This window comes from Perca flavescens, chromosome 9 (assembly GCF_004354835.1).
Source record: "Perca flavescens isolate YP-PL-M2 chromosome 9, PFLA_1.0, whole genome shotgun sequence".
NCBI lineage: Eukaryota > Metazoa > Chordata > Actinopteri > Perciformes > Percidae > Perca > Perca flavescens.
The window spans coordinates 4,216,420-4,231,391 of record NC_041339.1 but is presented as its reverse complement, the minus strand read 5'-3'; the positions used below and the strand labels follow the sequence as shown (position 1 = coordinate 4,231,391).

The following is a 14,972-nucleotide window of genomic DNA, read 5'->3' as shown; positions in this document are numbered from 1 at the left end:
GCGAGCTAAATTGCACCTAGCTGTTGATTCGATATAATAGCGATTGCTGAACGCCCTCGCTCACGTTTGTATTTGAGGTGCATTATTTACATGCTGAAGTAGTTACACTGCGTTAAAATAATGTACTTAATAGTGGGTTTATTGTTATTTGCTACAGAATGCTTAGCCTATATGTCAAGATCAAAGTTGGCCTATATAGTAACTCAAAAAATACAGTTCAATCACAACTGAAATTGTGCGTGAATAGAGGTGAAAATATATATTTGTTTGTGTTGCAGCGAAGAGTCAGTTCCATTTCATGGGAAATTCTAAACCCTAAAAATCCTAATGGAAACACTGCTCTGACAGCAGCCTCTCAGCAGGCGATGACTGCATTGACCCGTGATGTTGTGCCACACAGTGCCAGCCTTCAACTAACCATGCAAATGTAATGGGTGGTCATACAGGTGGTTAGAAAGATTCTAAAGGTCTTTCTGTGTTCAGCTTTTAGTGCCGTACTATACTTTTGGAGATTCAATGCAATGTCGTGGTGTGTTCACACTGCCAGCGTCGCGATTACGTAAGTCAATACAAAGACGCAAATTTGCTGCTGGAGACGCGAGTAACGCGGCCGGTGTGAACACAACATTAGAGTTTCTGTGGTTTGGAGTTTGCTCTATTTCTTTGTTCTTAGTTTCAGCTTACAGTACAGCAGCCACAAGGTTTTCCTAATCACTCTCTAACAGCCCTATCATCACTGTGTTAAATGAGTGCTATTGGTCTTATTTTGGATGAAGACTGCAGCTATTAAACTAGAAAAATATGAATGCATACAGTAGGACATACTGTAAATGTACTTTACGTTACGGGAACAGTCCTCGCCTCCTAAATTAACAGAAACGGAATAATGCTGTGGTTAACGTAGTAATCAGTGCACATGTTTTCATTACATTAATCTGCTGATTATTTTCTGGATTAATGGCTTAGGTATTTGGTCTTGAAAACAATTTCCCAAATCTAAGATAAAGTTGTCAAGTTACTTGTTTTGCCCAGCCTACAGTCCAATATTTTCAGTTTACTATTAGATAAGACAAAAAAGGAGCAAATTCTCACATTTGAAATGCTGGACCTAGGTAATGTTTGGTATTTTTGCCAAAAGAATGACGTAAACGTTTAAAAGATTCTCCAGAAGGTTGCAGACTAATTTTCTGTTTCTATTGTGTCAAATCTTCTGCAAAACATGTTAGCACAAGCACTTGTTCATGATTAACTGATGATTGGTAAACCACTGTTAAGAATTAGATTACTTAAGAATAATGGTAACGGACAAGCTGGCATGTTTACCCCGAGTCTACCCACTTCACTGTCACTACTTCTTCTTTTACTTTTTACAATATGCTCACCTGCGAAACTAATCCACCATGTTCTTATCAAGTTACAGTGAACAGCTGGACTGGGTAACCCCAGCCCAATCTGCCAGTGATTTGATTTCTCCCTGCTGCTCAGGCTGGACACCTGTACCTTTTTCTATCCTGCTTCCGTTACAAACCTGCGGGGACCAATTACAAACTGGCTTATCCACCTGGCGTGCTATTGGCGGGTTTAACATGATGACGATAGCGCAGCGATGGCAAGCAGCTTTTTGTTTACATTCAACATGGCCGCCACCGAAGCGCAGCAACCCGTTGATGCCGCTGTTGAAACGGAACAGAAACTTGCCCTGGAACAGTTTCTACAAAAGAAGGATGTGTTTGCCTTACTACCGACCGGCTAAAGCCTAATTTACCAGCTAGCCCTGCTGGTGGCCAAAAGAATGGAGCTCAGCTCAAACCCCGTTTGTGTGTGTGTGTGTGTGTGTGTGTGTGTGTGTGTGTGTGTGTGTGTGTGGGGGGGGGGGTACGTCACCTGGATCGTTGGTCTGATTGGTTGAAGGACTATCCAATTGCGTACAGAGTCATTTGAACTATGCCCGTTGATCACGCCTCTTGTGCAGTAGGAAATACAGAGCAGACTCCCCAGACTAATGTTCAATCTTAAAAGATTTATACTTGGTCTGGTGATAGCCAGACTAGTGAACAGCTGGACTGGCTCACCCGTGACCCCACAGTACAGGCCCATAAAAAACAGTTAGACTTCGGTTTGTTGCCAGGGGATTGGGGGAGATCTGTTCTTATACAGAGGCATTTGGCCACAGCCCTTTTTGATAAGACAAGACCGGGCTGGGATTTGTTTTAAAGGTCCCATGACATGGTGCTCTTTGGATGCTTTTATATAGACCTTAGTGGTCCCCTAATACTGTATCTGAAGTCTCTTTTATATAGACCTTAGTTGTCCCCTAATACTGTATCTGAAGTCTCTTTTATATAGACCTTAGGGGTCCCCTAATACTGTATCTGAAGTCTCTTTTATATAGGCCTTAGTGGTCCCCTAATACTGTATCTGAAGTCTCTTTTATATAGGCCTTAGTGGTCCCCTAATACTGTATCTGAAGTCTCTTTTATATAGGCCTTAGTGGTCCCCTAATACTGTATCTGAAGTCTCTTTCCTGATATTAGAATTACAGCCACTAGAGCCAGTCCCACAATGAGCTTTCCTCAGGATGTGCCATTTCTGTAGGAGGTAACCTTACTCCTTATGACCTCATAATGTTGAACAGCGGTTTTCAGTTGAAACTAGCATTTTAATGTTATGAGCTTTTAAAGAGTAGTTGATTATTGACCATTAACATGGCTGTGGTTCGATTATGGAAAATGAGGCCACTTAAAATCTTTCTATACATTCAGTCCTCACCATCTGTCAGCCATACTTTGTTCTATGCTAATCTCTAACAATAATTGTGACATGGGATGAATGACGCTGGACTTCATTTATTGTTGGAGGAGTATAAAGTGTGAGAGTGATTCGCCGGTTATCTGGGTGTGACACTGAACTTTAACCCACAGCTCATATTCTCAGGTCTTCCTTTTTCTCATATCTCCCTTCTCTCTCTCTCTCTCTCTCTCTCTCTCTCTATCTCTTGCACTCTTACACATAAACAGCCTATTAACTAATTCACCCATTGGTACTGTACGTCTTATCCTCTAACCTCTATTAGTTGATCTTTCACCCTTTTGACTGTTCTTTTCTGTTGCGCTCAGTTTCATACTTCACCGCTCTTCGTCTTTTCCTGCGTTGGTTAGACTACTGGAGTTGAGTGGACACTGTATTTCACATTCTCCCGATCATAAACTGGTAGGTCTCAATATTTAATATTCTTAGTTTTTGCTGCTAGGTACACCATTGTTTTTTTTTTCCAGATAGAATGGTCTTTGATTGACATTAATTACAATCTTTGGTTTGCTTGTGCGCTCTATCAGTTGACCTTTCACAGTGCATTTACCATTACGGTGACTAAAACTAGGAGCATTTGATTGCGTTCTGATTGTTAATGTAGTTTCAAGAAAGCCTGTTCATTTACCATTCAGACATCTGAACCATGACAGACTGTAACATAGATAACCTTTCGCACCCGCAGTCATGGTTATTCATCAACCAGTACAGCTCAGAAGAGAAAAGTGTTGCTGATAAGGGCTCTGCGTTGGTGTCAGGATACAAAGGTGGCGTTGGTGAGGGGGGGAGGGGAGGCAGAAGATGGACAGAACACAAGTAGTGAGAAAGGTAGTGTAGAGGTGGTCTTTATGATGATTCATTATTGAGATGGCAGGAGAGCTGAATGAGTGGAGGCGCTAATCTAACTCTGAGCCTGATGGACAGAACACAATTACCCTGAGAGTGGGAGGTGGGAGAAAGAGGGGAAGGGTAGAGAGCCAGCAATCCCCCCTTCTTTCTTCCTTTTTTCTTTCCTTTCGCCTGGCAGACTTTACTGTAGCTGCAGATGATTTCTGGGCATTAACCTCCTGTTGGCAGCATCCTGTTTATTGAGAGAGAGAGAGAGAGAGACACACACACACACACACACACCAGATCCTCACATGCGCTTGTTGGCAGCACCCCCCATTTACAGACGTCCAATTTACTGCTCGTTCCCTTTCCTTTCCTCCGCTGCGTCTCCTCTGGTACGGCTTCAGATTGCTGTCTAAATCCAGACCCACTAAGCCATGTTCACATCCTACTGCTGCTGCTTTTAGCTTGTGCGCTGATTCCAGGTCAAACCGCCACTACAGTGTTCACGATGGCTTTTGAGGGCGCTGCTTTATCTTTCGTGTGTGTGTGTGTGTGTGTGTGTGTGTGTGTGTGTGTGTGTGTCTGGCAGGGAATTTGTACAGCTGAAGCTAGACATTTTTTGAGAAATTAGCTTGTTCTCCCCTCCAGGGACCGTAGCTTAGATGTGGAACTCTTTCCCCGAACGCTCGGCAGAAACAGCCATATGTCTGGAGCCTTGGAGAGGTCTGGAGAGCGGTGCTGCAGCAGATTTTTCCTTTTCATCCTCAGAGTCTTGTTTTGTTGCTCATGTTCACCCGTAGACTGGGGGCAGTTTTTCTTACAGGGGGTTGGATGAGTTGGACTTCTTCAATTAAGCGAGCAGTGCTCTCATAGGAGCAATTTAGCAGACCGAACTCAGAACCCATTTCGCAATTATTTCGTGATATATTTTGGATTATACGCTCAGTGTAAAAGCACAGAAACATGTTTAGGAATCTTGAGTTTTGTAGTTGCAGAATAAAAGCTGTTATTTTGTGGGTTGAGGCGGTTGGGGGGCGTGGGGGTTTCTAGAATGCTTCTTTTCTGGTCCAAGTCGAGGATTAACAGACTGCCTTTCTTCAACACAAGCTCCAGTTGCTGCCTGAAAGACTTCACAGCTCGAAGGAGAAGAACGAATTCAGAGAACAAAGAGGAAAGAGAAGAGGGACAGAGGGGGACATGTTCAGGGTTAGCGCTGAAGCCGCTCAAACTCCTTCCTTTCTGTTCTGATTTTACTTCCTTGGGCTTTTTTTCTCTCCCATACCCTTTACTCATTATCTTACTCACCCACTCTGTGTTCCCTCACCCCTCACTTTCTGCCCACTCTGTTCATTTCTCTTCCCTCTAACCCCTCTCTGTTCATACTCACTCTCTCTCCATCCATTTGGTGGAACAGTGTTGCTGATAATGCCTGTAATTGGAGTGACTCACACTTTTCCAGTGTGTTTGGACCAGATAAAGAATATTGTCAGCATTTTGCCGACATGGCCTCTGCTGGCAGAATTAAATGGACTCTGTTCTGTCTGCAGCAAATTAAAAGCCTCTCAATTCATCTGTTCTCGCCCGAGGCTCACATGGACTTCCTATTCACACAGAAACACCGTGGAGAGGAGGAAGAGAATAAGAGAGATTTACCTCTTTCCCCAAGAAGCACAAGTCTTTCGGTTTTGTTCAAGTCTGCACTCAGCCACTGTTAGATGGAGATGGAAAGAGAGGTCAAGGCTGACAGTCTATGGAGAGGTGGAGAGCGGCTCAGAAAGTAGTCAGATTCATTATTCAGCTTGTCAACTTGCAGCTGTCTCCGGCTGTCTTTGTACCTCAGCGTCTCTGTAAGAAAGGAGCTTGTCTGCATTTGAGTGTGCATGTAAATGTGTGTTTTCATGCATTCACACGACAGGGTTAGAGTGCGGATCGGAGTGTTTTTGGCTCCTAGGTTATCGGAGTCGCTGCCAGTCAATGCTTCAGAATAAAATAGCGGCAGATGGGCAAAGAAGGGACCGAATGCTGGGGCCAGAGGGGCCCACCAGGCACTGAACAGAGAAAGTGTGGTAGCAGCTTTAAAGAACCGTTTAATCCAACCTGGCTCATTAGTTTTGGTCATCTTTGCTGTTGGTAATCATATAACCGGAGCCACCGAGTGAAGTGCCAAGATCTGGGAACGGGACAACCTGTGGGAACAGATGATCAGGTTTTAAACGTCCAGTTTAGCCAAACGTATTTTGAAAAGACAAAGGAAGTAAAATGAGTATCCCTTGTAAACATCACAGTTCACAAGACCTCTTCAACTTTGATCTACTGTTGTTGTGTGTGCACACAGTTTCCCTGTGCAGTCAGAGAATTATAACTGACATTTCGGTTGCACTCATGTTTTGCTGTTAAATCCAAACGTGCTGGCTAAACTGCCAGATTGTCTGAATGTCAGATGACATTTTAGTATAAAACGTTTGCGAAAATGAATGATTATTAGTGTTTTTGAACCTGTTTAAATAATTCTTTCATGATTGGAGGAGGAAGTGTTTTGAAGAGGTGGGACTGTTCTTTAAGCAGTGTCCTTGCAGAGTGACATTAGTGACAGGAAGCAGGAAGTGTAGAGCAGGTCTCTCCAGCCCGTTACCATAGGCAACATCTACTCAAGGCCCCCCGATCCGAAACGAGCTCATTGTCATGCCTTTTGAGAACTCTTGCAAGGTTCTGCCTGCCAAGAGTAAACAGCAGCTAACTGAAGCAAACTCTCTTTCTTCCTCTCTTTCTCCCCAGCTCTCTGTGGGTGTGTGTGGGATGTTGTGTCAGGGCTAAAGCCCCTCCCTCTCCCATGAGCCTGTGTGCCCACACACACACCTGGCGCCTCCACGCACACACCCGGCGCCCACACACGCACAGCCGGCACTGACGCTGTGAACTGGACCCTCGGAGCCCAGCGGAGCCAAGCGGAGCGGACTGTAGCCCAGTTGGAGCCTGAGGATGTCAACAGAGACAGAGCTACAGCCAGCGGTCAGGCCCGGCAGCGTCAGACGGGACTTCAAGAGGAAAGGTAAGTGCACTTTCACACCCGTCGTCGTACAGTTTGAAACATTGTTAAGGCTGTTTTATGCTTCTGCGTCAACTCCACGCCGTAGCTACGGCGTCGTGACCCTTTCGGAGTTCTGTGTCCGGGGTTGCTTCGCATCGCGGTGCATTTCACAGCCGTAACGCCAGGGGGTGTCGCCTGTGTTGCTCACCACCGAAACGGAACTCAGAATGGCAAACAACATAGACTAAAATGTTAATTGTATTGGTTTGGCCTTTTCTTGCTTAGATTTTGTAAGTATCGAAAAATAGACACAGTAAAATCCATCGACCTAGTTACCGTAACCAGAAAATAAGTCTGAGGTAGGGTTGTGCCGATGGATGATATCATCGTCCATCGTGATTGCTGGCCGACATCACGATGGAGATGATGCCACGCCCCACACCCTGTCAGACACTAATCCTAGTCGTGGGCGCTGGACGGGAAATTGACAAGTGTGTCGGTCTTTTAAACTAGCAAAGACACTTGCGTCGGGCTTTGCGCTGTGCTGCACAGGGTACAAGATAGGGGCCCTTAAGTAGAAGCTACTTTTTCCTCCTTATGTGCAACCTATTTGTGAAAAAGACCATCGCTTTGAGCAGACTGGATTGGCTGTAGTGATACAGTCTCTCTCTCTCTCCCTGTCAGTTGTAGCTCGCTCTACCTGCTACTGGACACAGCAGTTTAGTGATGTTTATAGAGCGAGAGAGAAAAAAGCGTTAACGTGGAACGCTATCACACTTTCCTCTCTCCCCTCATTGGACTAAGTTTGTCGACACTACTGTCTGTGTGCGTGCATCAATAAGTAAGTCTGATGTCCTGTAGGTACGGGACGATGTTATGCAGGATTTATGAATGTACGTTAGCAACAGTAGGCTAATTCACGAGGGTGCTATTTTATGTGTGAGCTAATATTGTGCATCTATTCATTTGTGCTGCAAGAGTTATGTTTCTGTTTATTGAATGCGTTATTCAGTGCAAACATAACCAAGAATGTAGTTTAACCTCAGTAATAATGGTATATTAGGTTATTACTGTCACTCTGTTGAAGGCAAACGTCCCACTGTACTGTCCTTATGCAGATCACGGCAGAGACTTTACTGCACCGTAGTTAAGATAAAGTAGGTCAAGTTGTAAAGCAAGTTGTACCAGCAGGGCAGCATAGCCATGGAATACTGTCTATTTACAGAGGGCATTTAAATGTATGTCTGATCAATTCTATGTTAACTGTTAGCCCATAGTAGTAGAAAAAAACTATTTATGTAAAGATCTATAGTGAAATAAAAAGTGCTTACCCCCAACACCCAATGAATTACTCTATGAGGCAGTACAGTAGGTTCTTACCAAACAGGTGCCGGGATGTTGTGGTTGGTGAGAAGCAAACAGATCCAGGTGGGAAAAGCTCCAGAGGCAGGTAGCTAGCAGGTGTATGAGAGCGGACCTGTGTGGGCTCAGAGCAGAGGTGATGCCAGGGGCCAGGCTGACAGCCATCACCCAGCTGCTCGCTGCCGCCTGCCCGACTGCAAGAGCGACACCTAGCACTCTCTGAATAAGCATCTGATTGATGTAGCAGAAAGTCCGGACACCGTTGGGAACGACACTTAATGGATGCACACAACCACACAGAAACCCACACGGTACACGCACCCTCGCTATCACCTGCAGCAGATGCCTCATTGCACACGGCGCGCCTCAGCCCCTGCAAACAGGTGTCTGCTCCCCCATACACAGTGTGTGAGGGAAGGCTGAATGCCTCTCATGTCCTATTTAGAAACAGCATTGTTCTGCTGCAATGAAGATCATGTTCATCATTCAGACTGCTCTCCATATGTGGAGAGATGCGTGCACACACACACACACACACACACACACTAGGACTGGGATTGAAGCCCAGAAGAGCATATGAGAGGAAAGATGAATGGTTTGCCTTCAGCATTTAGACTTGAGGGTTTTGTGGCTTCTCCTCTCTGCCTTCTCTCTCTCTCTCTCTCTCTCTCTCTCTCTCTCTCTCTCTCTCTCTTTCTCTCTCTCTCTCTCTTGCACGCACACACACTCACTCACTCACTCACACACACCTTGTCTCATTCTGAAATGAAAATGGGGCGTAGAATTTACTCGGCTACAGGGTCGTCGAGCTGGGCTTACACAGAGTACTCATCTCTGTTCTGATCTGGGTCAGTCTTCCCGACACACACACACACACTCACACACAGATACATGCATACAGATACACGCATACACACACATTCAGATACACACACACAAACACACACACAGCGGGGTGATGAAAGTCAAATGCAATCATATACCACACACAAGCAACTAGCGTGCACTGGGAATAGGAAACCTTGATCGTGATCCTGTTAGTTATTGTGCTTCATGTGTATGACCTAAAACCCTCGTGTACATACACCTCATACATATGTTTCCGTTTTAGTACAGCCCCTAGTTTCTGTCTCTTTGGAGTAGCTTGATGTGAAATTTGAATTCAAATAGATCCACTGAAAAGCTGATCATCATTAGGGCGTAAATGGCAGCTCCACTGTTGTTAGAATCCCCGCAGGGTAGTCCTTTACACTTCTAATATCCTTCCTCTCCCTCCTCCTCCTCCTCCGCCCACTGCTCTGACTCCTACATGACCTTGCCCTGGATGAGTGAGACACAGAGGAGAGACTGATCACGGAGAGAGGGAGAGAGACTGATCACGGAGAGAGGGAGAGAGACTAATGAGTCAATGTGAAGGAGAGCTGTTTAATCTCGGGCCTTTGGTTCACACTTCTGTGGTGAAGAATGGAATGAAAAGGACTGTGGGACTGCTGCGTGTCACGCATTAATCACAGATGGCGTGTGACTGGGTCTATGCATCACTGTGTATCTGTGGGTCTGTGAGTGCACGTGTGTGTGTGTGTGTGGGGGGGGGGGTTCATCGGTGAGCTCAGGGGTCATTCTTCTAAGAGCAGGGGTTTTTTTTTTCTCTACCACAAGGTTTTTATTGAATTACCACGTCAAGATGGAGATAACCTTCGACATTTAGCATTGACATGACCTGAGGAAATAACTGCAGCTTTCTGCTTCCTCTGACAGTGGATACGTCTTAGTCTTATTGGTCAGGCACGATTCTTTAAGTATAATAGTCTTCATTAATCCTCAATAAATCCAGAAAGATTACATCTGTCCACCTCTCTATCCCTCTCTAATTTTCTCCCGTCCACCCTCCGCCTCCCTTCTCCCCCACCTCCTCTACCTGTGTACCTAATCATATCGATTTCAGTATTAATGTAGCTGGTGATTTAGACTTGGCCCGTGACCCTTTATAGCAAAGCAATGCCGTCTCACGACCCCTCATCACAGGTTGCCTGTATGTGTGAACTCTGAGAAGTTCAACTTCTGTGGTTTTTTGCAGTGGAATTTGTACTTGACTAATAACGGACATGGTGGGGGGGTTCACTGGTAAATCTAGTACCATATGAACAGAGCCTTATGACCTCAGTGCTCCAAGTTATGATTTAATTTACCAACAAAACAACATTATAAGCATCATGAAAGTAGACTTTATGGCAGAGGCGTCAGGCATGCCTAATATATAGATAGATAGATAGATAGATAGATCTTTATTGTCATTGTATGCAGTACAACGAAATTCTGTTGAAGTCATCCTCCCAAATAGCAGCATAGAGTAAAAAAGATAAAATATATATATATTATATATATATACACACACATACACCAGCACACTTCACCCAAGCACATCTCGCACATACACATTCATTCCGTGTTCTCAATAAATAGCTAGAAAACAGTAAACGCAGCAGTTATTGCACAGAGTCCGATTGTACTGAGGGGGGCAAGGGATGTGTGTATTTTTTGGATGTGTGGATGATTTCTGTAATATGTTCGGGAGTCTATTTGTGCGTGTGCCTGAGGGGAGGGTGATGAACAGGGATAAACTGGGCACCGAGTGTATGTTTGTTCTTCTTTCCTAACTTGGTAATCAATCACACAACCTTTCAAACGTTTTGCAACCTGTTGGGGGGGGGGTCCCTGTCTGGGGTCCCTGTCTGTCTGTTGCAGCCTTAAAGTGAGCAAAGAGATTCTAGAGACTCCACTAAGATGCCTCAAGTGTTAATTAGTATAACCATTAGTTTATTTAAAAGGAAACACATTTTGATATTCTTCATGATCAATAAAACATGGAGTTGACAGTCTGCCAGCTCAGACACTTTTATGTGCGTGTCAAAATAGAACAGCGAGCCAATATGACATTTAAGCCCGACAGCAGCAGACAGTTTTGTCTCCACTTAAAACTTGAACATCCCAGCGCCCACCTTGCTAATGAAGTATGATGAACCATGGACACCTTACTCTGGGGACTCTTTGAATTGCATTTCTCACTTTCACCGTGCAAGAAAATCACCCTGACACCACAACGTAGGATTTCCACAACAGGGCATTTTTTGTCAAATGTAGCGTACTTAATATGATTACAGACTACACTCTGTTCTTAATGAACTTTTGCTTAGCCCTCCAGAGGATCTTTTGTCAAAACAGGGTCTGATAGTGGTCTGTTAACAAGCTGGCAGAGAGACATTGGAGCATTATTTTACAGTACTCTAATTTAGTTCAGTTGTGTAACTTAGAAAAACAAAAATGTCTGCACAGTTGATGCAGTGTGAAGTTCATTTCTCTCCAGTGGCTCCATTCTGACAAAACTAAACAAAAAGCTAGAATAGATACAAAAACAGCTCAAAATAGGGAAACCTGACTACTGTCCATAAACAGTGCTGATTTTAGCATATCTCTGTGAAGCTGGCATCGTGCCCGTACGGGTTGTTAGAATATATACGTATGGACATTATCAGGGTTGTGAATGAATATTTCAGGCAAGCCATTGATAAATTGTGACTCTGATTGGTAAGCTGGCCTACCCAAGCAGCCACTTTGGCAGGTAACCGGCAATCATTTGGATTCTTTGGCTGATAATAATTCCTAAGATTCTACTTGTAAACCTAACAACGTTTGAATTTTTTGCCATTTATTGCCTGCTCTGGCCAACTGACAAAGACTTTTTTTCTTTTCTATTTGCAGTATTGTATTCATAACATCATTAAACGTTCAAATAAAACATACACTGATGCGTGTCGGTCTTTCATGATGTGACACAGAGTAGGATTATGAAGTTTTAATAACTTGCGCTGCTGCTGTTGACTGTCATCACAACTCTGAAAAATCACGACTCTCCCACAATGGGGTTTGACTGAGTATGTGTGGGAGTGTGTTTCTACAGTGTAGCTGGCAGCCAACGGCATGACAAGAGTGGTTAAGGGTTATAGCTGTGCAGCTGTTATAGCTGTGCAGCTGTTATCCTTTGTGTGTGTGGGTGTGGGTTTGCTCGTCTCTGGTGTGCGATTAGCAAACACATTATCTTCTTCGTGTGGATATTATGCACACATCCAGTCTATCTGGCGCAATCACCGAAGCCATTTACTCTGATATCTCTCCCCGAGGAATCTTAGAGTACAAACAACGGTATTTTGAGTGTGTGTGTGTGTGTGTGTGTAGCGCATGTGTTTGTGTGTGTCTTCTATGAGAGGTAATCAGATCTGTTCCCTCCAATCAGACAGAGATTGAATTGAATTGAATTGGCTGGCTGCTGTTGTGGCTTTTCAGTGGAGGCCAATAGTGGATAGGCGGGGATAGAAGACAGTGACGACACTCGGCAGCAGATAGGGGAACACTCTTTCCAAACGTTGTTTTTCCAGCACGTAAACTATATTTAGAGATAACTGCCTCCACTCTGTCCTCTCCTGCTATCCACTGCCCTTCTCTCCCATCAGTTTATTTCTGGGGAAGTAGTGATTTCATCCATCCTGCTGTCTGCTTCTCCACCAGTCTGTGCTCTCATCGTACCCATCTATTTATCCATCCACTTTTTCTTAGCACAATAATAACTTAGGAGTGCAGGTAAGGGTGGTGAAATATGAGCAATGCTATTCCCAGGCAGGCATCTCATTCCACTCAACAAACCCACATCTTCTTTCTGTGCAGCAGCTCCAATGACACACTCTTCTGCCCCTGTTCCCGAGTGTTAAAAAAGCTTCATCCAAGCTTTCAAATGTGACCACAGCGAATAAGCATTCAAAACACCTGATTCCGAGAGGAAATATAGATCAGTGAAAGCCTTTTATTTGCTTTTTTTTTTGAGTCTCGCACTATGTGCGTGTGTGCCTTTGGTAGCTTGTGCACTCTGTGATCCTCCCAAGTATGTTGAGCTCAGTCCTCGCCTGCACATTAGTTGGTGAGGCTTTGCCCACCGCATCACTAACTACAGTCTCCATAGCAACAGTTTGCTCCCTGCTCATAATTTGCACAAAAGGAAAATGTCCCAATGTCACACACCGGCTCAAATAGAGGCCGATACTCTCACCCCGCTGTGCTGGTTGAAGGACTGCGCGATGAAAGGACATTTCTCATTTGTTGGATATTGACAAGCTGCTGTTTTCTATTTCAGTTTCCTCACAACACACAAACAGAGCGGTCTGTACAGAGCTTATCAAAGACCCATCAGTACCATGATTTATAGCAAAAGTGTATTCTTTTGTATGTCTTGTTGGGCAAATAATATTGTAGAAGTCTGTTCTTTTAATCAGTGAAGATAATTTATAACTGGAAACACAAAAGTGACCTCATGTCAAAGTGTTTTTCAGATTTCTAGTTAATAATTGTGTTAATATTGAAAGGAGGAATGCAGAAATGCTCCTTTTTAATCTCCAAGCATCTGAGTTGGACGGGCCGCTGTACACGTTGGATTGACAGCAAAGATAGTTGTAAACAAATACACCACACCACAGGAACTTTCCCAGGGAACCAAGAACTTTTTTGAGGAAGTTAGCAACTAAACCTGCATTTCGAATGATAGTTACAGGTCTTTAAAAAAAAAAGTGGTAGTACTTTCCAAAGGTTCAGAAACTTTAGGGGCTGAGTGTCGCTGCTTGGTCAAACACAGACGCCGCGGCAACTTGTGTACCGCTTCATTCACAAAACAGGAATACTTTAGTATTATATATATTTTAGGGGTTATTATTGTATGTCTACTGCAATCACATGATAGATATATAGATACTTTATTGATCCCCAAGGGTAAATTCCAGGGGTCTGTTTCACAAAACCAAGATAAGGGATTAAGCTGGGATTTCCCCGTTATCCTGTATGAATTTAGCCTTGACTCGGTTTCACAAAAGTGGAGGCACATAAATCACCTTGGAGATTTATTCTGTACAGCTATCCTGCTCCCAACCAGGCTAACAGCCAGGATTTATTTAATCCTGGAGCCTTTTCTGATCACTCAGCAGTGGTTTTACCCCATCAGCCTGGATTAAATTACAACAGGTGCATATTGCTGTTCATTCATTGAATTATTTTAGTTGATTAATTTTTTTTAACAATAAGGATCATGTTTGTTCAACTTCCATGTGCATTGTATTTGGAATTATTAGCACACAATTTATGTTGTCCAGTAAACTGGGACTATGATTTGGGAGGATTGTACAATTTTAAGAAAATATCCTAATTGTACAATCCTCCCAAATTATAGTCTTAGTTCACTGGACCAGTAACTATATAGTGATGTAGGCTACTGTTCATTCATGTAACAACAGGGAGAGGACACCTCAATGGTTTTTGACCTTTTTTGATATTTGGGGGGAAATAACAGATGAATATACTCTGTTCCATTCATGTTTACAGTGTGCATGGACTTTATCACTTAATTATCTTCATAGTTTGTAGATTTTAGAGTCTAATTTCTTCAGTGTCTTTATTTTCTATGTCCATATATACCAGGGAGCAAGGCATATAATATGTAGAGAAGGAAACTCGTCCTCTATAAAAAATTTTAAAAAAAAAACGCGAGAAAAAGCATGGCAGATAATAGCGGACAGACTAAATGATATATCTAAAAACATACATTTATGAACTACTGCTCTTAACTGAAACCATTCAATGAGTCACTGTCATTTTTAAAAACGAACAGTTGTACACTTTGCATTAAAAGCGAGCAGTGGAAGTTAATATGACTTAGGAAATTTATATTTTAGCCCATGAGAGAGAGGGAGGATCAGAGTGAGAGAGATATTTACGCATCATATTCTAGCATTGTAGAACATAGATCTTCATGTAGAGGTGGGCGATATATCGTTTAGACGATAATATCCAAATTGTTGTCTGGACGATATGCAAAATTCGGATATCAAATATTTCATAATTTGTA

General features: G+C 43.4%; 1 protein-coding gene across 6 annotated transcripts in view; it reads left to right on the top strand.

Annotated features, from left to right (window-relative positions):
• The window catches only part of dab1a (DAB adaptor protein 1a), a 308,583-nt gene that overhangs the window by 246,185 nt on the left and 47,426 nt on the right, over nt 1–14,972 (top strand). For all 6 annotated transcript variants that reach the window (XM_028586554.1, XM_028586552.1, XM_028586550.1 and 3 more), the window contains one exon: nt 6,418–6,691. In XM_028586554.1, the coding sequence (XP_028442355.1) occupies nt 6,622–6,691 (70 nt within the window). In that variant the 5' untranslated portion in view covers nt 6,418–6,621. The remainder of the gene's footprint in view (nt 1–6,417; nt 6,692–14,972) is intronic.